At 54.2% G+C, this 26300-nt stretch overlaps 1 protein-coding gene across 1 annotated transcript; it reads left to right on the top strand.

Annotated features, from left to right (window-relative positions):
* Positions 1-4648: 4648 nt before the first annotated feature.
* Positions 4649-25917, top strand: LOC137385186 (NACHT, LRR and PYD domains-containing protein 3-like). The gene is made up of 6 exons (XM_068060172.1): positions 4649-4940; positions 15171-16950; positions 17565-17651; positions 20994-21164; positions 24873-25043; positions 25743-25917. The coding sequence occupies exons 1-6, from the start codon at positions 4649-4651 to the stop codon at positions 25915-25917; spliced, it is 2676 nt and encodes an 891-aa protein (XP_067916273.1).
* Positions 25918-26300: the final 383 nt, after the last annotated feature.

Below are 26300 nucleotides of genomic sequence, written 5' to 3'. Positions count from 1 at the left end.
TGGGGAAGATATAGAGGAAGGAATTTACTGGTAAATTACAGAGAGGTGCAAAATGTATATAGTCGTTCTAAAGGGGAACTTGAATTATCTGAATATAGATTGGGATAGTAATCGTGTAAAGGGCAGAGAGGGGGGCCGAGTTTTTAGAGTTTGTGCAGGAGAATTTTCTATATCAGTTTGTTTCCCAGTTCAATAAGGAAGAAGGCCGTGCTGGACCTGCTTCAGGGGAATGAGGTGGGACAAGTGGATCAAGTGTCAGTAGGGGAACATTTCGGGGACAGTGGTCATCGTATTATAAGGTTTAGGTTGCTATGGAAATGGACAAGGAGCAATCCAGGTTAAAGAATAATTAACTGGCGGAGGGCCAAGTTCAATGGGGTGAGAATGGTCTGGCCCAAGTAAACTGGAATCAAAGTTTGGCAGGCAAAACCGTAGCTGAACAATGGCCTGCCTTTAAAGAGGAGCTAGTTCGGGTACAGTCGAGGTAATTCCCACAAGGCGGAAAAGTAGGGCAAACAGATCCAGAGCTTCCAGGGGGATGAGAGAGATAGAGAGCAAGATGAAGCAGAAAAAGGGTGCAAATGACATAGGTAGATAATGAGAACCAGGCAGAATATAGAAGGTTCAGAGGGGAAGTGAAAAAACAAGAGAAGCAAAGAGAGAGTATGAGAAGAGACTGGTAGCTAACATAAAAGGGAATCTGTACTTAAAGATGATAAGTCAACAGGACCAGATGTGATGTATCCAAGGATACGGAGGGAAGTAAGGGTGGAAATTGCAGACTCTGGCTATCTACCCTATCTATGCCTCTCATAATTTTATATACCTCTATCATGTCCGCTCTCAGCTTCCTTTGCTCCAGGGAAAACAGACCCAGCCTATCCAATCTCTCTTTGTAACTCAAGCCCTCCAAACCAGGCAACATCCTGGTGAATCTTTTCTGCACCGTCTCCAGCTTAATCACATCTTTCCTGTAGTGCGGCGACCAGAACTGCACACAGTATTCCAAATGCGGCCTAACCAACGTTATGTCCAACTGTAACCTGAAATCCCAACTCTTGTACTCAATACCTCGGCCAATGAAGGCCAGCATGCCATACGCCTTCTTCACCACCCTGTCTACCTATTTTGCCACTTTCAGGGAACTATGTACTTGCATCCCAAGGTCTCTCTGCTCAACAACACTCCCCAGGACCCTGCCATTCACTGTATATGTCCTGCCCTGGTTTAACTTCCCAAAATGCATCACTTCACACTTGTCTGCATTAAATTCCATTTGCCAATCCCTTGCCCACTTTCCCAGTTTATGTATATCCTGTTGTAACCTTAGACAACCTTCTTCACTGTCCGCTATACCACCAATTTTGGTGTCATCGGCAAACTTACTAATCACGCCCCCTACATTCACATCCAAGTCATTAATATATGACAAACAACAGAGGGCCCAGCACCGATCCCTGCGGCACACCACTGGTCACCGACGTCCAATCTGAAAAACAACCCTCCACTACCACCTTCTGCCTCCTATCACCAAGCCAATTTTGTATCCAATTTGCTAGCTCACCCTGGATCCCATGTGTTTGAACCTTCTGGACCAGCCTACCATGCGGGACCTTGTCAAAGGCCTTCTAAAGTCCATGTAATCAATGTCCATCGCCCTGCCCTCGTCAATCCTCTTGGTCACCTCCTCGATAAACTCAAATTCGTGAGGCATGATTTCCCACGCACAAAGCCATGCTGACTATCCCTAATCAGACCTTGCCTTTCCAAATGCATATAAATCCTGTATCTCAGAATTCCTTCCAATAACTTTGCCACCACTGATGTAAGGCTCACCGGCCTATAGTTCCCTGGCTTATCCCTGCTGCCCTTCTTAAATAAAGGCACAACATTAGCTATCCTCCAGTCTTCCGGTACCTCACCCCTGGCTAACGATGATACAAAAATCTCTGCCAGGGCCCCAGCAATCTCCTCCCTTGCTTCCCATAGCATTCTGGGATACACCAGGTCAGGCCCTGGGGATTTATCCACCTTAATGCACTTCAAAACCTCCAACACCTCCTCCTTTGTCATGTTGATATGCTCCAGGATATCGCTGTTCCCTCCCTTGAACTCAGTAGCTTCCATGACCTTCTCCACGGTAAATACGGACGAGAAATATTCCTTTAAGAACTCGCCCATTTCCCGTGGCTCCACACGTAGATTACCACACTGATCCTTAAGGGGACCTACCCTCTCCCTAGCTACCGTTTTACTCTTAATATACTTATAGAATCTTTGAGGATTCTCCTTCATCTTATCTGCCAGGGAAATCTCATGGTCCCTTTTCACCCTCCTAATTTCCTTCTTAAGTGTAGTCCTACATCCCCTATACTCCTCGAGGGACTCGCTCGATTCCAGCTGCCTATACCTGACATATGCCTCCTTCTTTGTCCTGACCAGATGCTCAATATCCCTCATCAACCAAGGTTCCCTAAACTTGCCAGCCTTGCCCTTCCATCTAACAGGAACATGCCGGCCCTGAACTCTTCCTATCTCACTTTTAAAAGCCTCCCACTTGCCAGACATCCCTTTACCTGTGAACAGCCTCTCCCAATTCAACTTTTGAGAGTTCCTGTCTGATCCCATCGAAATTAGCCTTCCCCCAATTTAGGACTTCAACCTGAGGACCAGTCCTATCCTTGAAGGGACGATTTCAAAATTTGCGGATGATGCAAAACTTGCTGGTCCTCCTCTGAGACCCCCGCAGTGGAAGCCGTGTGTGCCCTCGCCCTCCGGCAACCTGGCACCCAGACTATCCTTTCCCACCTGGCATGGCTGAATAGCTGGAGCTGGGTGTGAGGCTGAGAGCCTTGGGAGGTATGTATGTGGGTATGAGGTGGGGTATCTGGGTGCCAGGGAGCGCTGCAGGGGGAGAGATTGGTAGGAGACGCCCATTAAAGATTCAATCACTGGCTTGACTGCCCACATTAAGTCAGTGAACTTAATTTCAAGAAAGCCTTTGACAAAGTACCACATAAAAGGCTTGGTTAACAAAACTGAAGCTCATGGTATCGGAGGGTCAGTGTCCGATTGGATAAAAAATTGGCTTAAGGACAGAAAACAGTGAGTTGTGGTAAATGGTTGTTTTTTCAGACTGGAGGATGGTAGACAGTGGTGTTCCCCAAGGGTCAGTGCTGAGACCACTGCTTTTTTTATTTATATATATAAATGATTTGGATATTGGAATACAGAGTGAAATTTCAATATTTGCAGGTGATACCAGACTTGGAGGAGATACAAACAGTGAGGGTGATACCAATGGACTGTAACAGGACATAGATAGACCAGCAGAATGGGCAGACAAGTGGCAGATGGAATTTAATACAGAGAAGTGTGAGGTGATACATTTTAGCAGAAGGAATAGGGAGAGGCAAAAGACTTAATGACACAGTTCTAAAGAGTGTGCAGGGACAGAGGGAGCTGGGGGTGTATGTGCATCGATCTTTGAAGATGGCAGGACATATTGAGAGAGCGATTGAGAGAGTAAAATATATGGGATCTTGGGATTCACAAATAGAGGCATTGAGTACAAAAGCAGGGATGTTATGCTGAACATTTATAAAACTCTGGTTAGGCACCAACTGGAGAATTGTGTCCAGTTCTGGTCACCACACTTTAGGAAGGATGTGAGGGTCCGTGAGAGGGTGCAGAGGAGATTTACCAGAATGGTTCCAGGGATGGGGGGATTTTAGTTACAAGGTTAGATTGGAGAAGCTGGGGTTGTTCTCCTTGGAGTAAAGGAGATTGAGGGGTGATTTGATCGAGGTGTACAAGATTCTGACAGGTTTAGATAAGGGAGACAAAGAAAATCTGTTCCCATTAGCTGATGGTACAAGGACTAGGGGACACAGATTGAAGGTTTTGGGTAAGAGATACGGGGGAGTGGGGTGGGGGGGATGTGAGGAGGAACTTTTTTACACACCGAGTGCTAATGACCTGGAACTCACTACCTACGAGGGTGGTGGAAGCAGAGACGATGAATGATTTCAGAAGGAAAGTGGATGGGCACTTGAGGGGAATAAACTTGCAGGGGTACGGGGATGGGGGGGGGGGGAGAGTGGGACTGACTGGATTGTTCTACAGAGAGCCGGCATGGACTCGATGGGCCGAATGGACTCCTGCTGTGTCGTAACGGCTCTATGAATCTTGCGACGATGCTGGGAGGAGCTGCTAGTTGGACTCTGGGGACCCTGATCCCCTGCTCCCATTCCCTGGGAAAGGGGATCCGTGAGGGCCGGGAAGCACCACCCCCCACCCCCCTCCCCCACCCACCCCACAAACCCCCCCAACCCCCCTGACCTCTCTCCCCTCCTGTAGAATTGCAGCAATATTGTTTGGCAGCAGCTGGTTGTGACGCAGTGCTGTCTCCCGTCAAGAGGGACAAGCGGCCTTCACAGACTGGAACACCGGCTAGCCTCATACATACATGTGAGTTCGGAGCAGTCGGCCACTCGGCCCCTCGAGCTTGCTCTGCTATTCAACAAGATCATGGCTGATCTGATTGTAACCTCAACTTCAGCTTTCCAGTTGACCCTCCCCTCTCCCAATCAGTGATTAGTCTTGTATTAAAGGCTGCCTTTCTTCACCATCCGAGGATCATATTGTGATGGCTGTCAACCTTTCGAATTTGTGCAGGTTGTACCCCATTGTGTTGACTACTTTATCTCAATGCTTTTACATTGCGAGGTTCCTTATCTCATTACAAGGCAAATCGACAGAGAAGCCGTTTGTCACTGTCTACTCTCAAGATCTCACCCTTTTGCTGCAAGTAAGCTTTTTAAAACTTGACATGTTCGCCCACTACCTTGACATCTTGCCTACACTGTGCCGTTTCCTAAGTGTTCCCACTTCCATACGACAAAGGAAGTTTCTAATAAAACTAAATGTGTTTATGATAAGTTAGTTGTTAGTTTACAGTAACTAGATTTTAACAATTACTACGCTGGTTAGTAATGTTTAGTAGTCGAGTAATCTTACATTTCTAAACTCCAGTGAATACGAACCGAGCCTGTGCAACCTTTCCTCATAAGACAGCTGCCCATTACCAGGTATTAGTTGAGTAAACCTTCGCTAAACTGCTTCCAATGCACTTAAATAAGGAGACCAACACTGTGCACAGTATTCCAGGGATTCAGTGTACTGGATGATGTTCTGGTCCAGCCTGTGTCAGTGCAGTGGAATGTTGGCTGCAGACCCAGAACAGCGGCCACAGGAGCGAGGGTTTGGTATCAGAGAGATTTCAATCACACACACCATTCCCACTTTCAGCAGCTCTGAGACAGACACACAGAAGCCCGAACCTCCGGCACAGAGTGACTGGATGGATGTGCGGAAGAGGTGAACTTTCTTCAGTCCTGTCCAACCCTCCGTCCGCAGCCCGAGGGGCGAGGCAGAGCTGCGAGATCAAACGGATGTGCCAGCGATCGGCCAGGTACGACATCGCCAGCGGCTTCAAAATTCTCCCATTCCTCCCCCGCCGTTTACCGCCTCAGGAGGTCCCACACACCTCAGAGCCTGTGAGCAACTGGTACTCATTGTTGTAATGGAGGAAATACGTCAGTAAATCTCCGCACCGCAACCTCCCTCAAACAGCGCTCCCTCAGTACTGACCCTCCGACAGTGCAGCACTCCCTCAGTACTGACCCTCCGACAGTGCAGCACTCCCTCAGTACTGACCCTCCGACAGTGCAGCACTCCCTCAGTACTGACCCTCCGACAGTGCAGTGCTCCCTCAGTACTGACCCTCCGACAGTGCAGCACTCTCTCAGTACTGACCCTCCCACAGTGCAGCACTCTCTCAGTACTGACCCTCCCACAGTGCAGCACTCCCTCAGTACTGACCCTCCGACAGTGCAGTGCTCCCTCAGTACTGACCCTCCGACAGTGCAGTGCTCCCTCAGTACTGACTCTCCGACAGTGCAGCACTCCCTCAGTAGTGACCCTCCGACAGTGCAGCACTCCCTCAGTACTGACCCTCCGGCACTGCGGCACTCTCTCAGTACTGACCCTCTGACAGTGCAGCACTCCCTCAGTACTGACCCTCCGACAGTGCAGCACTCCCTCAGTACTGACCCTCCGACAGTGCAGCACTCCCTCAGTACTGACCCTCCGACAGTGCAGCACTCCCTCAGTACTGTCCCTCCGACAGTGCAGCACACCCTCAGTACTGACCCTTCGACAGTGCAGCACTCCCTCAGTACTGACGCTCTGACCGTGCAGCACTCCCTCAGTACAGACCCTTCGACAGTGCAGCACTCCCTCAGTACTGACCCTCCGACAGTGCAGCACTCCCTCAGTACTGACGCTCTGACCGTGCAGCACTCCCTCAGTACAGACCCTTCGACAGTGCAGCACTCCCTCAGTACTGACCCTCCGACAGTGCAGCACTCCCTCAGTACTGACCCACCGACAGTGCAGCACTCCCTCAGTAGTGACCCTCTGACAGTGCAGCGCTCCCTCAGTACTGACCCTCCGACAGTGCAGCACTCTCTCAGTACTGACCCTCCGACAGTGCAGCGCTCCCTCAGTACTGACCCTCCGACAGTGCAACACTCCCTCAGTACTGACCCTCCAACAGTGCAGCGCTCCCTCAGTACTGACCCTCCAACAGTGCAACACTCTCTCAGTACTAACCCTGCGACAGTGCAGCACTCCCTCAGTACTGACCCTCTGACAGTGCAGCACTCCCTCAGTACAGACCCTTCGACAGTGCAGCAATCCCTCAGTACTGACGCTCTGACCGTGCAGCACTCCCTCAGTACAGACCCTTCGACAGTGCAGCACTCCCTCAGTACTGACCCTCCGACAGTGCAGCACTCCCTCAGTACTGACCCTCCAACAGTGCAGCACTCCCTCAGTACTGACCCTTCGACAGTGCAGCACTCCCTCAGTACTGACCCTCAGAGATTGCAGCACTCCCTCAGTACTGACTCTCTGACAGTGCAGCACTCCCTCAGTACTGGTAACCAGGGACTGTAGACCTTTATTTTTGGGCTCTGCAGTGAGGTGTCGAATGCACTAGATTCTATGTCAGGATGCACAGAGCAGTGAATTGTGTCCCGGTTGTTGCATCGTCAGTCTCCGTTCTGAAAATTGAGTCTTACTAAATATGAATCGCTGATTAAGCTGAGGCTGCAATCGCCAGAATGCTCGGAATGTGATAGAGGAACAGAAAATGCTGGAGATACTTTGCAGGTCAGGCAGCATATCTGTGGCGGGAGAGATCAGAGTGAATGTTTCAGCTCGCTCAGCTTTTCATCAGAAGTGGAGAAGGTTTGAGATTCCGAGGTTTTCAGCAAGTACAGAATCAGGGAACGGGGGACGGAAAACACAAAAGGGAAGGCCTGCGAGAGGGCTGAAGGCCAGAGGGATTGGCGTACAGCACAGAACAGGCCATTCGGCCCATCCACTCTGTGCTGGTGTTTCTGCTCCACACCAGCCTCCTCCCACCTCCTCTCTCCATCTCACCCCCATCACCATATCATTCTATTCCTTTCTCCCTCGTGTCTTTCCCCAGCTTCCCCCTTAAATACACCGACACTGTTCACCTCAACCACTCCCTGTGGGAGCGAGTTCCACATTCTCACCACTCTCCGGGGAAAGGAGTTTCTCCTGAATTCCCGATCGGATTTATCAGTGACTGTTTTATATTGATGGGCCCTCGTTCTGGTCTCCCCCACAAGTGGAAACATCTTCTCTACGTTTACCCGATCGAACACTTTCATTATCTTAAAGACCTCGATCAGGTCACCCCTCAATCTTCTCTATTCCAGAGAAAATGACATTTTGTTTTTTTGTTCTCTCGATCTCTCAGTCCTGCCGCCGAGGCCAAAGCTACACACTGACGGTAATGGTTTTTGAGTTAGTGCGGGTGCCGATGCCTGTCTCTGTCTATCTGTCCTTCCCTCTCTTTGTCTGTCTTCCATCCATCCCTCTTCGGTGTACTGAGGAAATCTAGGCCAAGTCCTCGGTGTAGTGAGGAAAGCTAGGCCGAGGCCACGGTGTAGTGAGGAAATCTAGGCCAAGTCCTCGGTGTCGTGAGGAAGGCAAGGCCGAGGCCATGGTGTAGTGAGGAAAGATGGGCCAAGTCCTCGCTGTAGTGAGGAAAGCTAGGCCGAGGCCTCGGTGTAGTGAGGAAAGCTAGGCCGAGGCCTCGGTGTAGTGAGGAAAGCTAGGCCGAGGCCACGGTGTAGTGAGGAAAGCTAGGCCGAGGCCACGGTGTAGTGAGGAAAGCTAGGCCGAGGCCACGGTGTAGTGAGGAAAGCTAGGCCGAGTCCACGGTGTAGTGAGGAAAGCTAGGCCGAGGCCTACGTGTAGTGAGGAAAGCTAGGCCGAGTCCACGGTGTAGTGAGGAAAGCTAGGCCGAGGCCTACGTGTGGTGATGATAGCAAGGCCGAGGCCTCGGTGTAGTGATGATAGCAAGGCCGAGGCCTCGGTGTAGTGAGGAAAGCGAGGTCGAGGCCTCGGTGTAGTGAGGAAAGCTAGGCCGAGTCCACGGTGTAGTGAGGAAAGCTAGGCCGAGGCCTACGTGTAGTGAGGAAAGCTAGGCCGAGTCCACGGTGTAGTGAGGAAGGCTAGGCCGAGGCCTCAGTGTAGTGAGGAAGGCTAGGCCGAGGCCTCGGTGTAGTGAGGAAAGCAAGGCCGAGGCCTCAGTGTAGTGAAGAAAGCTAGACCGAGGCCTCGGTGTAGTGAGGAAAGATGGGCCAAGTCCTCGGTGTAGTGAGGTAAGCTAGGCCGAGGCCTCAGTGTAGTGAGGAAAGCTAGGCCGAGGCCTAGGTGTAGTGAGGAAAGTTAGGCCAAGTCCTCGGTGTAGTGAGGAAAGCAAGGCCTAGGCCTCGGTGTAGTGAGGAAAGCTAGGCCGAGGCCTCGGTGTAATGAGGAAAGCAAGGCCTAGGCCTCGGTGTAGTGAGGAAAGCTAGGCCGAGGCCACGGTGTAGTGAGGAAAGCTAGGCCGAGGCCTCAGTGTAGTGAGGAAAGATAGACCGAAGCCTCGGTGGCGTGAGGAAAGATAGGACGAGGCCTACATGTAGTGAGGAAATCTAGGCCAAGTCCTCGGTATAGGGAGGTAAGCTAGGCCGAGGCCTAGGTGTAGTGAGGAAAGTTAGGCCGAGGCCTCGGTGAAGTGAGGAAAGATAGGCCGAGGCCTCAGTGTAGTGAGGAAAGCTAGGCCGAGGCCACGGTGTAGTGAGGAAAGCTGGGCCGAGGCCTCGGTGTAGTGAGGAAAGATAGGCCGAGGCCTCGGTGTAGTGAGGTAAGCTAGGCCGAGGCCTACGTGTAGTGAGGAAAGCTAGGCCGAGGCCTACTTGTAGTGAGGAAAGTTAGGCCGAGGCCTCGGTGTAATGAGGAAAGCTAGGCCGAGGCCTCGGTGTAGTGATGATAGCAAGGCCGAGGCCTCGGTGTAGTGAGGAAAGCTAGGCCGAGGCCTCAGTGTAGTGAGGAAAGCTAGGCCAAGGCCTCGGTGTAGTGAAGAAAGATAGACCGAGGCCTCGGTGGCGTGAGGAAATCTAGGCCAAGTCCTCGGTGTAGTGAGGAAAGTCAGGTCGAGGCCTCAATGTAGTGAGGAAAGTTAGGCCGAGGCCTCGGTGTAGTGAGGAAAGATAGGCCAAGGCCTAGGTGTAGTGAGAAAATCTAGGCCAAGTCCTCGGTATAGGGAGGTAAGCTAGGCCAAGGCCTCAGTGTAGTGAGGAAAGCTCGGACGAGGCCTACGTGTAGTGAGGAAAAAATGTTGAGGCCTCAGTGTAGTGAGGTAAGTTAGGCCAAGGCCTCAATGTAGTGAGGAAAGCTAGGCTGAGGCCTCAGTGTAGTGAGGAAAACAAAGCCGAGGCCTCGGTGTAGTGAGGAAAGCTAGGCTGAGGCCACGGTGTAGTGAGGAAAGATGGGCCAAGGCCTCAGTGTAGTGAGGAAAGTTAGGCCAAGGCCTCAGTGTAGTGAGGAAAGATAGGCCGAGGCCTCGGTGTAGTGAGGAAAGATAGGCCGAGGCCTCGGTGTCGTGAGTTAAGTTAGGTCGAGGCGTCGGTGTAGTGAGGTAAGCTAGGCTGAGGCCTCAGTGTAGTGAGGAAAGCTAGGCCGAGGCCTCGGTGTATTGTGGAAAGCTCGGTCAAGGCCTCGATGGCGTGAGGAAAGCTAGGCCAAGGCCTCCGTGTCGTGAGGAAAGCTAGGCCGAGGCCTCAGTGTAGTGAGGAAAGCTAGGCCGCGGCCTCGGTGCAGTGAGGAAAGCTAGACCGAGGCCTCAGTGTAGTGAGGAAAGCTCGGCTAGGCCTCGGTGTAAAGCAATTCTCCAGCGCTTCTCTGCCCGATCAAAGCTCTATCCCCGAATTGGAAGCAGTTCCGTCGGATTTAATTGAGGCCCTTTCGAATGGCTGGCATTAACCTGTTGGCTTCTGCCATTCCAGGTGAACTGACGCAGGCTGCGGCCTTTCTTGGCAACATCTGGAGACTGGGAAGAAAACATCTGTTGCCCTAAACTTCCCCGGGCTGGGGCAGTCTCATCGCTGGTCATGGCTGATCTCGCAGGTAACTGTCCAACAAAATGGGGCCTGATTGGTCAGTTGAGTTGGCATGGAGTCCGGTTCCCCCGATCCCTCACACACGACTTGGAAAACGCAGTTGGGCCTTTACTAAATCCCCTTCTTCATCCACCTCCTCTAGGGCCTTTCCACACCCTTCCATCGAAGGCCCTCAGCCTCCTTCCAGTGGTCCTCAGGATGAAGTGCTCAGCTCCCTCCAAACTCCAAAGCTCCAACACCCAAAACTGCAACCCCCCCGATCCTAATCCTGACCCGAAGCATGAAGACGTACCCAAACCCTGGATCTCTGACAATGTTCCCTAACCTCTGACCCTCGTCCTCTGATCCTGAGCTGACCCTGATCCTGGTCCTAACCCTGACTGTGACCCTTCTGCACGGACCCTGACCCTTGACCCCCGATCCTGGCTGTGTCCCTCCCTCCAATCTGACTTTGATGCTAGATCCGGTCCTGACCCTGACACCAACCTGAAACCTAACTTCCCTTGTCCCTCATCAACCCTGACCCCTGAATTCTGACCCCTGTCACTGCCCTTGGTGCTATTCCTGACCATAATCGTTACCCTGACCCTGAGCTCAACTCTGACCCTGAGCATAACTTTGACCCTGACCCTGACACCGACCCTAACTCTGACTAATAGTGGGAATGTTACTGGACGAGTAATTCAGAGGCAGGGTCTAAGGATCTGGAGACATGAGTTCAAATTCTGTCAGAGCAGAAGGGAGTCTTTACATTCATTTAATTAAATAAATCATGAATAAAAAACAATCTAATTAACGGAGACCATTAAACTACTGCATTGTTGTTAAAAACTGGTTCACTAATGTCCTTCAGGGAAGGAAATCAGCTGCACTTATCCGGTCTGGCCGACATGTGACTCCAGACCCACTGCAATGTGGCTGACTCTTAACTGCCCTCTGAAATTGCCGAGCAAGCCACTCGGTTGTCAAGGGCAATTAGGGATGGGCAATAAATGCTGCACTGTCCGAGGGTCAGTACTGAGGGAGTGCTGCACTGTCAGAGGGTCAGTACTGAGGGAGTGCTGTACTGTCAGAGGGTCAGTACTGAGGGAGTGCTGCACTGTCAGAGGGTCAGTACTGAGGGAGTGCTGCACTGTCAGAGGATCAGTACTGAGGGAGTGCTGTACTGTCAGAGGGTCAGTACTGAGGGAGTGCTGCACTGTTGGAGGGTCAGTACTGAGGGAGTGCTGTGCTGTCAGAGGGTCATTACTGAGGGAGTGCTGCAATGTCGGAGGGTCAGTACTGAGGGAGTGCTGTACTGTCAGAGGGTCAGTACTGAGGGAGTGCTGCACTGTTGGAGGGTCAGTACTGAGGGAGTGCTGCACTGTCAGAGGGTCAGTACTGAGGGAGTGCTGTACTGTCAGAGGGTCAGTACTGAGGGAGTGCTGCACTGTTGGAGGGTCAGTACTGAGGGAGTGCTGTGCTGTCAGAGGGTCATTACTGAGGGAGTGCTGCAATGTCGGAGGGTCAGTACTGAGGGAGTGCTGCGCTGTCAGAGGGTCAGTACTGAGGGAGTGCTGCACTGTCAGAGGGTTAGTATTGAGGGAGTGCTGTACTGTCAGAGGGTCAGTACTGAGGGAGTGCTGCGCTGTCGGAGGGTCAGTACTGAGGGAGTGCTGCACTGTCAGAGTGTTAGTATTGAGGGAGTGCTGTACTGTCAGAGGGTCAGGACTGAGGGAGTGCTGCACTGTCGGAGTGTCAGTACTGAGGGAGCGCTGTACTGTCAGAGGGTCAGTACTGAGGGAGTGCTGCACTGTCGGAGGGTTAGTATTGAGGGAGTGCTGTACTGTCAGAGGGTCAGTACTGAGGGAGTGCTGCACTGTCAGAGGGTCAGGACTGAGGGAGTGCTGCACTGTCGGAGGGTCAGTACTGAGGGAGTGCTGCACTGTCAGAGGGTCAGTACTGAGGGAGTGCTGCACTGTCGGAGGATCAGTACTGAGGGAGTGCTGCACTGTCAGAGGGTCAGTACTGAGGGAGTGCTGCACTGTCAGAGGGTCAGTACTGAGGGAGTGCTGCACTGTCGGAGGGTCAGTACTGAGGGAGTGCTGCACTGTCGGAGGGTCAGTACTGAGGGAGTGCTGCACTGTCGGAGGGTCAGTACTGAGGGAGTGCTGCACTGTTGGAGGGGCAGTACAGAGGGAGTGTTGCACTGACTGAGGGTCTGTACTGAGGGAGTGCTGCACTGTCAGAGGATCAGTACTGAGAGAGTGCTGCACTGTCAAAGGATCAGTACTGAGGGAGTGCTGCACTGTCGGAGGGTCGGTACTGAGGGAGTGCTGAACTTTCACAGGGTCAGTACTGAGGGAGTGCTGCACTGTCAGAGGGTCAGTACTGAGGGAGTGCTGCACTGTCAGAGGATCAGTACTGAGGGAGTGCTGCACTGTTGGAGGGTCAGTACTGAGGGAGTGCCGCACTGCCGGAGGGTCAGTACTGAGGGAGTGCCGCACTGTCGCATGGTCAGCACTGAGGGTGTGTTGCATTGTCGGAGGGTCAGTACTGAGGGAGTGCTGCACTGTCGAAGGGTCACTACTGAGGGAGTGCCGCACTGTCGGAAGGTCAGTACTGAGGGAGTGCTGCACTGTCGAAGGGTCAGTACTGAGGGAGTGCCGCACTGCCGGAGGGTCAGTACTGAGGCAGTGCTGCACTGTCGGAGGGTCAGTACTGAGGGAGTGCTGCACTGTCAGAGGGTCAGTACTGAGGCAGTGCTGTACTGTCGGAGGGTCAGTACTGAGGGAGTGCTGCACTGTCAGAGGATTAGTACTGAGGGAGCGCTGTACTGTCGGAGGGTCAGTACTGAGGGAGTGCTGCACTGTCGAAGGGTCAGTACTGAGGGAGTTCTGCACTGTCGGAGGGTCAGTACTGAGGGAATGCTGCACTGTCGGAGGGTCAGTACTGAGGGAGTGCTGCACTGTCAGAGGTTCAGTACTGAGGGAGTGCTGCACTGTCGGAGGGTCAGTACTGAGGGAGTTCTGCACTGTCGGAGGGTCAGTACTGAGGGAATGCTGCACTGTCGGAGGGTCAGTACTGAGGGAGTGCTGCACTGTCGGAGGGTCAGTACTGAGGGAATGCCACGCTATCGGAGGGTCAGTACTGAGGGAGTGCTGCACTGTCAGCGCGTCAGTACTGAGGGAGTGCTGCACTGTCGGAGGGTCAGTACTGAGGGAATGTTGCACTGTCAGAGGGTCAGTACTGAGGGAGTGCTGCACTGTCGGAGGGTCAGTACTGAGGGAATGTTGCTCTGTCGGAGGGTCAGTACTGAGGGAGTGCTGCACTTTCGGAGGGTCAGTACTGAGGGAGTGCTGCACTGTTGGTGGGTCAGTACTGAGGGAGTGCTGCACTGTCAGAGGGTCAGTACTGAGGGAGTGCTGCACTGTCGGAGGGTCAGTACTGAGGGAGTGCTGCACTGTCGGAGGGTCAGTACTGAGGGAGTGCTGCACTGTTGGTGGGTCAGTACTGAGGGAGTGCTGTACTGTCAGAGGGTCAGTACTGAGGGAGTGCTGCACTGTCCGAGGGTCAGTACTGAGGGAGTGCTGCACTGTCAGAGGGTCAGTACTGAGGGAGTGCTGCACTGTCCGAGGGTCAGTACTGAGGGAGTGCTGCACTGTCAGAGGGTCAGTACTGAGGGAGTGCTGCACTGTCCGAGGGTCAGTACTGAGGGAGTGCTGCACTGTCGGAGGGTCAGTACTGATGGAGTGCTGCACTGTCGGAGGGTCACTACTGAGGGAGTGCTGCACTGTCGGAGGGTCAGCACTGAGGGAGTGCTGCACTGTGTGGAGGGTCAGTACTGAGGGAGTGCTGCACTGTCGGAGGGTCAGCACTGAGGGAGTGCTGCACTGTGTGGAGGGTCAGTACTGAGGGAGTGCTGCACTGTCGGAGGGTCAGTACTGAGGGAGCGCTGCACTATCGGAGGGTCAGTACTGATGGAGTGCTGCACTGTCGGAGGGTCAGTACTGAGGGAGTGCTGCACTGTGTGGAGGGTCAGTACTGAGGGAGTGCTGCACTGTCGGAGGGTCAGCACTGAGGGAGTGCTGCACTGTGTGGAGGGTCAGTACTGAGGGAGTGCTGCACTGTCGGAGGGTCAGCACTGAGGGAGTGCTGCACTGTGTGGAGGGTCAGTACTGAGGGAATGCTGCACTGTCGGAGGGTCAGTACTGAGGGAGCGCTGCACTATCGGAGGGTCAGTACTGATGGAGTGCTGCACTGTCGGAGGGTCAGTACTGAGGGAGTGCTGCACTGTTGGTGGGTCAGTACTGAGGGAGCGCTGCACTGTGTGGAGGGTCAGTACTGAGGGAGTGCTGCACTGTCGGAGGGTCAGCACTGAGGGAGTGCTGCACTGTGTGGAGGGTCAGTACTGAGGGAGCGCTGCACTATCGGAGGGTCAGTACTGAGGGAGTGCTGCACTGTTGGTGGGTCAGTACTGAGGGAGTGCTGCACTGTCAGCGGGTCAGTACTGAGGGGCTGGAATGACCACTGGCTTTCAGCTGACATTGTCTGCGGCGGTACCGAGGCTGCCGCCTGGGTTGACCCCTTCGCTGATCCCTTGACCTCTCTCTCTCTCTCTCCTGTTTTGTCTTCCCGTTGCAGAGGCGGAACGCCGGCACAAGGAGGCGCTGCTGGAGGAGACGGAGTGGCTGAGGGTCCACGCGGGATTCGGCGAGGGAAAGCTGCAGTCGGTGGCGCTCCGCGAGGGCTATGCCCCCGTCATCGCCGTGGCGATGGCCCCGGGAGAGCAGCGAGGAGGCCACGAGCTGATGGCCAAGTGGCGGGTCCAGGAGGAGCTCTGCCAGGCGCTGCGCGAGGGCCGCCTGGGGCGGGTGGACTTGGCCCTTTTCCTGGCCAGCGGCCGGGGGCCCGGGGTCAGCCGGGGTCGGAGGGTGGCCCTGGCGGGGGTGGCTGGCGCCGGAAAGACCACAGCTGTCCAAAAGCTGGCCCAGGACTGGGCGGCCGGCACGATCTACCCCCAGTTCCGATTCCTTTTCCCCTTCCGTTTCCGAGACCTCAACTCCAGCCTCGGTGGGAGGACCACCCTGAAGGCACTGACGGCTGAGGGCTGGCCTTACCTGGCTGAGGTGCTGGACTCGCTCTGGGAGCAGGCCGAGGGCCTCCTCGTGATCCTGGACGGGCTGGATGAGTTTGAGGCCCCGTTGGAGCTGGAAGGAAAGGCCCCGGAGGAGGCGGATGAAGAAGGGGAGATCCCGGGCATCGTCGGAGGATTGTTGAGGGGGACTATGCTGCCCGGCTGCACGGTGCTGATCACCGGCCGCCCCTCGGCCTTGGAGGCCCTGCGAAGTGGCGACGAGGCCCGAGCAGTGGACGCCTGGGCAGAAATCCTCGGCTTCTCGGCCTCAGGGCGGAAGGGCTACCTGGAGAGACTGCTGGGCAGTGCTGGGCTGGCCTCAGATGCGCTGAGATACCTGGGGGAGCACCCGCTGCTGAGCGCCATGGGCCAGGAGCCCCTCACTTGCCAGGTGGCTGCCGTCTCGCTCGGCCCCTGCCTGGCCCCGCAGGGGGGCAAGAGCCTCCCGCCGCCCAAGACCCTCACCCAGCTGCTGGTCAACTACCTCCTCCAGGTGCTGAGGGGCTGCGGACGGGAGGTGAGCAGCAGCCGAGACTTGTTGCTGAAGCTGGGCAAGTTGGCCTTGGAGGCCCTCAGCAAAGGGACTCCCTTGCTCTCTAAGGAGCAGCTGGCCGCCCACAGGCTCAGGGCCTCTCAGTTCACCCACGGTTGCCTGGCGGAGATCCTGTCCCGGGACGAGGCCCGCTGGGGCAGGCCGGGTAAGGGAGGAGGGGCCTACGCTTTCCTGCATCCCACCGTGCAGGATTTCCTGGCGGCTCTGGCCCAGTATCTGGATCCCCCGGGCGACAGCCTGCCGGGCCTACTGAGCCAGGCCCGGCGGCAGGCTGACGGCCGCTACCGGCTCTTCCTGCACTTCGTGGCAGGCCTATCGGCCCCGGGGGCCGCCTGGCCGCTGGAGGAGCCGCTGGGCCACCTGGCTGCCCGAACCGCCGCCCAGGCTTCGGCCTGGCTGCAGGCCGAAGTCCTGGAGAGGGGGGCGGCGGGCGGTGTCGGGCAGGGGGACGGGGCGGCGGGGGAAGGCCGGAGCCTGGTGGAGGCCCTCTGCGACCTGCTGGAGGCGCGGAGGAAGAAGCTGGTCCAGGGCAGCCTGGGCTCGCTGGAGGCCCTCAGGCTGGGCAGGGGGGAGGCCCGCTGGGCCGCGAGCCTCACCTCCATGGACTGCGCCGCCCTCTGCCCGCTCATCCACTTCTGCGAGGCCCTGGAGGAACTGGACCTCGAGAACTGCCGCCTCACCGGAGAGGGCCTCGCCCGCTTGGTCCCCGCGCTCCACCGCTGCAGGATCCTGAGGTACGTCATATTCTCTCCCCCTGGCACTGCCAGCTCGCTCATGTGCTAGGCCTCGGTGGATTTGCTAGGCCACCTTGACCATTCCGAGCCTCCCCACCCCAGACAACCCCGCCCGGGAGCTCGGCCTGGCTAAGGGCACCGCAGCCTGAATGTTCAGGGCCTGGGAGCAGACTGTAGGCCCCGTGTCTAACTCACAAGCCCCTGAGTGAAGAGATTTCACCCCGTCTCAGTCCGTGAACCCTGAACCGGGGGCTCTGTTGAGTTCTAGACTCGCCAGCCAAGGGGGAAACACAAGGGGTAGACTCTCCACTAAACTGGGGTGGGTGGGGAGGGGGACCCTCTGGAGAATGATTGATAGTTACTCTCCGCAGAGCGAAGAGGCCGATTAAACACCCCTGTCGCCTGGGGGGTTGGGGGATTGCGGGGGGAAGCACCGTGAATCCTAAACTGCATCAGCCAGGTCCGAGGGGGTCCGACATTGATGTCGCTGGGCCGTGTCACTACAGTGAGCAGGAAAGGGGGTTCAGTACATGGGGAGGGGGTTGTCTTTACAGGGTCGGGAGTGTGTGTGTAGGCCCTCAGTGTTGGATAATTCTTCCGCTCTCTGTCTCCAGGCTCAAAGGCGTAATCCTCAGAGATGGAGGGGCAAAGATGCTGGCGAAAGCACTGAAGAAACCCAAGTGCAGACTGCAGACTGTCGTGTAAGTCCGGAAGACTCAATTAATCTCATCGACTTGGACTTAGAATCACCGGATGAGTACAGCACCGAGGGAGGCTGTTCGGCCCATCGTGTCCCTGCCTGCTCTCTGCAACAGCAACTCACCCAGTCCCACTCCCCCTCCTTCTCCCCATCGCCCTGCACATTCTTCCTCTCCAGATCATTCTCCAATTCCCTTTTGACAGCCTCGATTGAATCTGCCTCCACCACACTCTCAGACAGAGCATTCCAGATCCTAACCACTCGCTGTGTGAAATAGTTTTCCCTCTTGTCGCTGTTGCTTCTTGCGCCAATCACCTTAAATCAGTGTCCTCTGGTTCCGGATCCTTCCGCCAATGGGAACGGTTTCTCCTGATCTACTCTGTCCAGAACCCCCCTCATGATTTTGAACACCTCGATCAAATCTCCTCTCAACCTTCTCTTCCCCGAGGAGAACAGTCCCAGCTTCTCCGATCTATCCACGTTAACTGAAGTCCCTCATCCCTGGGAACCATTCTCCTGAATCTTTTCTGCACCCTCTCTAACGCCTTCACATCCTTCCTAAAGTGTGGAGCCCGGAACTGGGCACAATACTCCAGTTGAGGCTGAACCAGTGTTTAAAAACGGTTTAGCAAAAACTTCCGTTAATGTTGTAAAACATCCCAAGGTGCATCGTGTTACCAGATATCAAACACACATTAGACCCTGAGCCACCAAAGGAGATATTAGGGTCAGGTGACCAAACACTGGGTCAAAGAGGGAGGTTTGAAGGAGAGTCTTAAAGGAGGAGAGAGAGGCGGAGAGGTTTAGGGAGGGAATTCCAGAGTTTAGGGCCCAGGCAGCTGAAGGCATGGCTGCCAATGGTGGAGAGATTAAATTCGGGGGATGCTCAAGAGGCCAGAATTGGAGGAGCGCAGAGATCTCGGAGGGGCTGGAGGAGGTTACAGAGATAGGGAGGGTTTTGGGGGCTGGAGGAAGTTGCAGAGATAGGGAGGGTTGTAGGGGCTGGAGGAGGTTACAGAGATAGGGAGGGTTGTAGGGACTGGAGGAGGTTACAGAGATAGGGAGGGTTGTAGTGGCAGGAGGAGGTTACAGAGATAGGGAGGATTGTAGGGGATGAAGGAGGTTACAGAGATAGGGAAGGTTGTGGGGGCTGGAGGAAGTTACAAGGATAGGAAGGGTTGTAGGGGCTGGAGGAGGTTATAGAGATAGGGAGGGTTGCAGGGCCTGGAGGAGGTTACAGAGATAGGGAGGGATTTGGGGGCTGGGGGAGGTTACAGAGATAGGGAGGGTTGTAGGAGCTGGAGGAGGTTACAGAGATAGGGAGGGTTGTCGGGGATGGAGGAGGTTACTGAGATAGGGAGCGTTGTAGGGGCTGGAGGAGGTAACAGAGATAGGGAGGGCTGAAGGTGCTGGAGGAGGTTACAGAGATAGGGAGGGTTGTAGTGCCAGGAGGAGGTTACAGAGATAGGGAGGGCTGAAGGGGCTGGAGGAGGTTGCAGAGATAAGGAGGGTTGTGGGGGCTGGAGGAGGTTACACAGATAGGGAGGGTTGTGGGGGCTGAGGGAGGTTACAGAGATTGGGAGGGTTGTAGTGCCAGGAGGAGGTTACAGAGATAGAGAGGGTTGTCGGGGACTGGAGGACGTTACAGCGATAGGGAGGGTTGTAGGGGCTGGAGGAGGTTACAGATATAGAGAGGGTTGTAGGGGACTGGAGGAGGTTACAGAGATACGGAGGGTTGTAGGGACAGGAGGAGGTTACAGAGATACGGAGGGTTGTAGGGGACTGGAGGACGTTACAGCGATAGGGAGGGTTGTAGGGGCTGGAGGAGGTTACAGATATAGAGAGGGTTGTAGGGGACTGGAGGAGGTTACTGAGATAGGGACAGTTGTAGAGGCTGGAGCAGGTTACAGAGATAGGGAGGGTTTTAGGGACTGGAGGAGCTTACAGAGATAGGGAGGGTTGTAGGGGCTGGAGGAGGTTACTGTTATAGGGAGTGTTGTAGGGGCTGGAGGAATTTACAGTGATCGGGAGGGTAGTAGGGGCTGGAGGAGGTTACAGAGATAGGGAGGGTTGTAGGAGCTGGAGGAGGTTACTGAGATAGGGAGCGTTGTAGAGGCTGGAGGAGGTTACAGAGATAGGGAGGGCTGTCGGGGCTTTAGGAGGTTACATTCTTTACATGCAGCAAGTTGCTACGTTCCTACCTAACAGGCTCGAGTGGCTGAATGGACCACCTCCTGTTTCCATGTAACAGGCTGGAGAAGAGGCTGAATGGGCCTCCTCCTGTTCCAGTGTAACAGGCTGGAGAAGGTGGTGAATGGGCCTCCTCCTGTTCCAGTGTAACAGGCTGGAGAAGGGGCTGAATGGGCCTCCTCCTGCTCCCGTGTAACAGGCCGGCGAAGGGGCTGAATGGGCCTCCTCCTGTTCCTGTGTAACAGGCCGGAGAAGGGGCTGAATGGGCCTCCTCCTGTTCCCGTGTAACAGGCTGGAGAAGGGGCTGAATGGGCCTCCTCCTGCTCCCGTGTAACAGGCTGGAGAAGGGGCTGAATGGGCCTCCTCCTGCTCCCGTGTAACAGGCCGGAGAAGGGGCTGAATGGGCCTCCTCCTGTTCCCGTGTAACAGGCCGGAGAAGGGGCTGAATGGGCCTCCTCCTGTTCCTGTGTAACAGGCCGGAGAAGGGGCTGAATGGCCTCCTCCTGTTCCCGTGTAACAGGCTGGAGAAGGGGCTGAATGGGCCTCCTCCTGTTCCAGTGTAACAGGCTGGAGAAGGGGCTGAATGGGCCTCCTCCTGTTCCAGTGTAACAGGCTGGAGAAGGGGCTGAATGGGCCTCCTCCTGTTCCAGTGTAACAGGCTGGAGAAGGGGCTGAATGGGCCTCCTCCTGTTCCCGTGTAACAGGCTGGAGAAGGGGCTGAATGGGCCTCCTCCTGTTCCAGTGTAACAGGCTGGAGAAGGGGCTGAATGGGCCTCCTCCTGTTCCAGTGTAACAGGCTGGAGAAGGGGCTGAATGGGCCTCCTCCTGTTCCAGTGTAACAGGCTGGAGAAGGGGCTGAATGGGCCTCCTCCTGTTCCCGTGTAACAGGCTGGAGAAGGGGCTGAATGGGCCTCCTCCTGTTCCCGTGTAACAGGCCGGAGAAGGGGCTGAATGGCCTCCTCCTGTTCCCGTGTAACAGGCCGGAGAAGGGGCTGAATGGGCCTCCTCCTGTTCCCGTGTAACAGGCTGGAGAAGGGGCTGAATGGGCCTCCTCCTGTTCCAGTGTAACAGGCTGGAGAAGGGGCTGAATGGACCTCCTCCTGTTGCCAATACTTTCCAAAGTGCTGATGGTTATTCTTGTTTCCCGTGACAGAATGGTCAGTAGTGGGCTGACGGAGGCCTGCGTGGGAGATCTCTCATCCGCCCTGCTGGTCAATGAATCATTGAGGAATCTGCAGCTGGGGGACAATGGCCTCGGAGACACAGGGCTCAAGCGCCTGTGTATGGCACTAAGGGATCCTGTCTGCAAGCTGCAGAAGCTGGGGTAAGTAGACAGGGCATGTCTGAGAGGCCGGGCCTGAGGTTTTCTCACCAGATTAACGTTAGTCCCACTGAAATGCAAAGTCAGGTTGTGCAAACGATGATGGACTCGTAATCGAGGCCTGCACAACTTGACTTTGCACATGAACCAATCGGACCTGTTTTCTTGAGTTTAAACAAGAAAGAGGTGAGTATTATTTCTTCACACTCTAAACCGGTTAAAATTACTAATATATGCTACACATCCACGCACACATTCACACGAGAGTCACTCATTCACACACACTCACAAAGAGATTACAGGAGGAAATCAGGTTTGCTGGTTGGAGTAGAGTCCGGAATAAATGAAATTTAAATACTGAACATCAGTCCCAGAGTCCGCAGTTGAATTTGTGGTCCTGCAGTCCTGGCTGGGCCACGTGCAGGGTTTCGGGCTTGCTTCTCAGGTTCTGGCGGGCAGAAGAGGGGCTTTAGACCCTTGTCCGCTAGTTGTTGGCTGTGGCAGTCTGTAGGCTTGAGGCTTTACCAGTTGCAGCCGGGTCTTCTCAGGATCTTTACTGGAGAGAGAGAGAGAGCGAGTGCCCCTCCGGGGATGACTTTTCAGTTACTCCTCTCCGCTTTCTGTCTGACAAACCTTACAGTCTTCCCAGAGCTGCACATGGCACTACCAAAACATCTTTGTGTTTCAATGAGGTCCTTCTAGAATCTTCTCTGAGGTTCAATGCTCTACCCCTCAAGATGTCCAGTCGGACATAGGTGGGTGGTGGGGGGAGGGGGGGGTGGCGGGGGGGTGGGGGGTGGTTTTGGGAAGGGGGGGAAGATGCGGGGATTTTTCAAAGTCAATGGGTGTAGATGGCCCCTGACAACTGTGCTGATAAGATCATTCTCGGTAACTTAATCAGACAGCACCCCATTCTTCTGACTAGGTTGAGTCAGTCGTGTTGTCTCCAGTCTAATCTTTTGGTGTTTCAAATGTAAATTGCAGTGGGCATCCTGGCTGCCAGTTTTACTTTTTGTTTAGAAAGGTTATTTGTTGGAATTTCGAGTAAGAGTCTAGGGCAAGGTTCCAATCGAGCAAATTAATATTTTCCACTTGAATATTTATGAATTTTATGGTTTTTATGAATTTTAAACACCTCTTTTCATGCACTTCCGTCCATCACCTTTGAACTAATTGTGCCAGTGTATTGGATAAAAGGGGTTAAGGTACAGACTGGTCAACATCTAACTGAATGATGGAACGGGCCAATTAGGGCCAATCAAGGATAGTAGTGGGAAGTTGTGTGTGGAATCAGAGGAGGTAGGGGAAGTGTTAAATGAATATTTTACGTCAGTATTTACAGTAGAGAAAGAAAATGTTGTCGAGGAGAATACTGAGATACAGACTACTCGGCTAGATGGGATTGAGGTTCACAAGGAGGAGGTGTTATCAATTTTGGAAAGTGTGAAAATAGATAAGTCCCCTGGGCCAGATGGGATTTATCCTAGGATTCTCTGGGAAGCCAGGGAGGAGATTGCAGAGCCTTTGTCCTTGATTTTTATGTCGTCATTGTCGACAGGAATAGTGCCGGAAGACTGGAGGATAGCAAATGTTGTCCCCTTGTTCAAGAAGGGGAGTAGAGACAGCCCTGGTAATTATAGACCTGTGAGCCTTACTTCGGTTGTGGGTAAAATGTTGGAAAAGGTTATAAGAGACAGGATTTATAATCATCTTGAAAAGAATAAGTTCATTAGCGATAGTCAGCACGGTTTTGTGAAGGGTAGGTCGTGCCTCACAAACCTTATTGAGTTTTTCGAGAAGGTGACCAAACAGGTGGATGAGGGTAAAGCAGTGGATGTGGTGTATATGGATTTCAGTAAGGCGTTTGATAAGGTTCCCCACGGTAGGCTATTGCAGAAAATACGGAAATATGGGGTTGAAGGTGATTTAGAGCTTTGGATCAGAAATTGGCTAGCTGAAAGAAGACAGAGGGTGGTGGTTGATGGCAAATGTTCATCCTGGAGTTTAGTTACTAGTGGTGTACCGCAAAGATCTGTTTTGGGGCCACTGCTGTTTGTCATTTTTGTAAATGACCTGGAAGAGGGTGTAGAAGGGTGGGTTAGTAAATTTGTGGATGACACTAAGGTCGGTGGAGTTGTGGATAGTGCCGAAGGATGTTGTCGGGTACAGAGGGACATAGATAGGCTGCAGAGCTGGGCTGAGAGATGGCGAATGGAGTTTAATGCGGAAAAGTGCGAGGTGATTCACTTTGGAAGGAGTAACAGGATTGCAGAGTACTGGGCTAATGGGAAGATTCTTGGTAGTGTAGATGAACAGAGAGATCTTGGTGTCCAGGTGCATAAATCCCTGAAAGTTGCTACCCAGGTTAATAGGGCTGTTAAGAAGGCATATAGTGTGTTAGCTTTTATTAGTAGGGGGATCGAGTTTCGGAGCCACGAGGTCATGCTGCAGCTGTACAAAACTCTGGTGAGACCGCACCTGGAGTATTGCGTGCAGTTCTGGTCACCGCATTATAGGAAGGATGTGGAAGCTATGGAAAGGGTGCAGAGGAGATTTACTAGGATGTTGCCTGGTATGGAGGGAAGGTCTTACGAGGAAAGGCTGAGGGACTTGAGGTTGTTTTCGTTGGAGAGAAGGAGGAGGAGAGGTGACTTAATAGAGACATATAAGATAATCAGAGGGTTAGATAGGGTGGATAGTGAGAGTCTTTTTCCTCGGATGGTGATGGCAAACACGAGGGGACATAGCTTTAAGTTGAGGGGTGATAGATATAGGACAGATGTCAGAGGTAGTTTCATTACTCAGAGAGTAGTAGGGGCGTGGAACGCCCTGCCTGCAACAGTAGTAGACTCGCCAACTTTAAGGGCATTTAAGTGGTCATTGGATAGACATATGGATGAAAATGGAATAGTGTAGGTCAGATGATCGGCGCAACATCGAGGGCCGAAGGGCCTGTACTGCGCTGTAATGTTCTAATTCTAATTCTAACGAGCTCGAGAGGGCTGAATAATCTCCTCATGTTCCCGTGTAACAGGCTGGAGAAGGGGCTGAATGGGCCTCCTTCCGTTCCCGTGTAACAGGCTGGAGAAGGGGCTGAATGGGCCTCCTCCTGTTCCAGTGTAACAGGCTGGAGAAGGGGCTGAATCGGTCTCCTCATGTTCCCGTGTAACTGGCTGGAGAAGGGGCTGAATGGACCTCCTCCTGTTCCAGTGTAACAGGCTGGAGAAGGGTCTGAATCGGTCTCCTCATGTTCCTGTGTAACAGGCTGGAGAAGGGGCTGAATGGGCCTCCTCCTGTTCCAGTGTAACAGGCTGGAGAAGGGGCTGAATGGGCCTCCTCCTGTTCCAGTGTAACAGGCTGGAGAAGGGGCTGAATGGGCCTCCTCCTGTTCCAGTGTAACAGGCTGGAGAAGGGGCTGAATGGGCCTCCTCCTGTTCCAGTGTAACAGGCTGGAGAAGGGGCTGAATGGGCCTCCTCCTGTTCCAGTGTAACAGGCTGGAGAAGGGGCTGAATGGGCCTCCTCCTGTTCCCGTGTAACAGGCTGGAGAAGGGGCTGAATGGGCCTCCTCCTGTTCCAGTGTAACAGGCTGGAGAAGGGGCTGAATGGGCCTCCTCCTGTTCCAGTGTAACAGGCCGGAGAAGGGGCTGAATGGGCCTCCTCCTGTTCCACTGTGCTTTTTCGTGACGCTGCCTCTGTTAAACCCTCTCTAGTGTGGACAGGAATGGCCTGACCAAGGCCTGTGCTGAGGATCTCGCCTTCGCTCTCGGAGGGAGCTGTTCGCTGACTGAGCTGGACCTCAGTGAGAACAGGCTGGGTGACGCTGGCTTCATCGTGCTTTCCACCGTCCTTCAGTCACCAGGCTGCGGACTCCAGGCCTTAGCGTAAGTGGTGTTGCCTGTCCCGGTTCCCTTCCTTCCTGTCCAGTCCAGTCCCGGTGCCGGTGAAGCCTCATCTGACAGGTGCCCAGACTGGAAAGTCTCCTGGTTTTCCATCCGCACAGGTCTGGAATATGTGTGGGATCTTCCTTGTTCGACTTTCCCCTCTGTGCTCCACCCAGGTGATGCATAGTGTTCCCTTCCTTCATTCCTCCCTTCCTTCCTTCCCCCTCCCTCCTTTCTTCTCTTGAACTGTACCCCCCTCTCTCCTCCCTCTTTTCACCACCCTCTCTCTCCCCTTCACTCCCCCTCCCCACTCTCCTTCCCTCTCTTTCCTTCAATCCCTCCCTCTTTTCATGACCCTCACTCTCTCCCTCTCCCCCACCCTCCTTCCCTCTCTCTCTCTCTCTTTCCTTCCATCCCTTTCTCCCTCCCTCTTTTCATGACCCTCTCTCTACTTCTCTCCTTCTCCCCACCCTCCTTCCCTCTCTCTCTCCCTCCCTCTCTCTCTCCCTCCCCCTTCCATCCCTCTCTCCCTCTTTTCATGACCCACCCTCTCTCTCTCTTTCTCTCCCCCCTTCCATCCCTCTCTCCTTCCCTCTTTCCATGACTCTCTCTCCTTCTCCCCCACCCTCCTTCCCTCTATCGCTCTCTCCCTCCCTCACTCTTTTTACCACATTTTCACTATCTCTCTGATCTCCACAGTTTGGCCAGCAACAAGCTCTCGGATGCCTGTGCTTGGGAACTCTCCGCCATTCTCAGCCAGAGCAAGTCCCTGCTCACCATTAATCTGAACAGCAACAACCTTGGAGACCTGGGCATCAAGTACCTGTGCACTGGGCTTAGGAGCCCGGATTGCAGGATACAAAAACTGGGGTAAGTCTGACATTTAACTACTCACTGAGAGAATCTATCAAGGGCCAACTCAGCACTAGGCCGGGATTGGAGCCTGGGCCTTTCCTGCTGGGTGTGTGGGGGACTCAGTCCCACACTGGGTGTGAGATGAGGCTGACTCAGCACTAGGCCGGGATTGGAGCCTGGGCCTTTCCTGCTCCACGTGTGGGGCTCAGTGCCAAACAATGTCAGCTGTGAGCATTGCCGTTTTGTTGACTTCACCATCTGCCTTGACCGCACCAGGTTGGCCTCCAATGAGCTGACAGACTCCGCCATCGATGGCCTGACCTCCAGTCTGAGCGTCAACCAGTCCGTGCGCTCGGTCGACCTTCAGGCGAACATCTTCTCCGACAGATCAGTGACAGCCAT

The sequence above is a fragment of the Heterodontus francisci genome, chromosome 28 (assembly GCF_036365525.1).
Source record: "Heterodontus francisci isolate sHetFra1 chromosome 28, sHetFra1.hap1, whole genome shotgun sequence".
Taxonomy (NCBI): domain Eukaryota; kingdom Metazoa; phylum Chordata; class Chondrichthyes; order Heterodontiformes; family Heterodontidae; genus Heterodontus; species Heterodontus francisci.
Note: the sequence above shows the minus strand (reverse complement) of the source record. Positions and strands in the feature narration are given on the sequence as shown.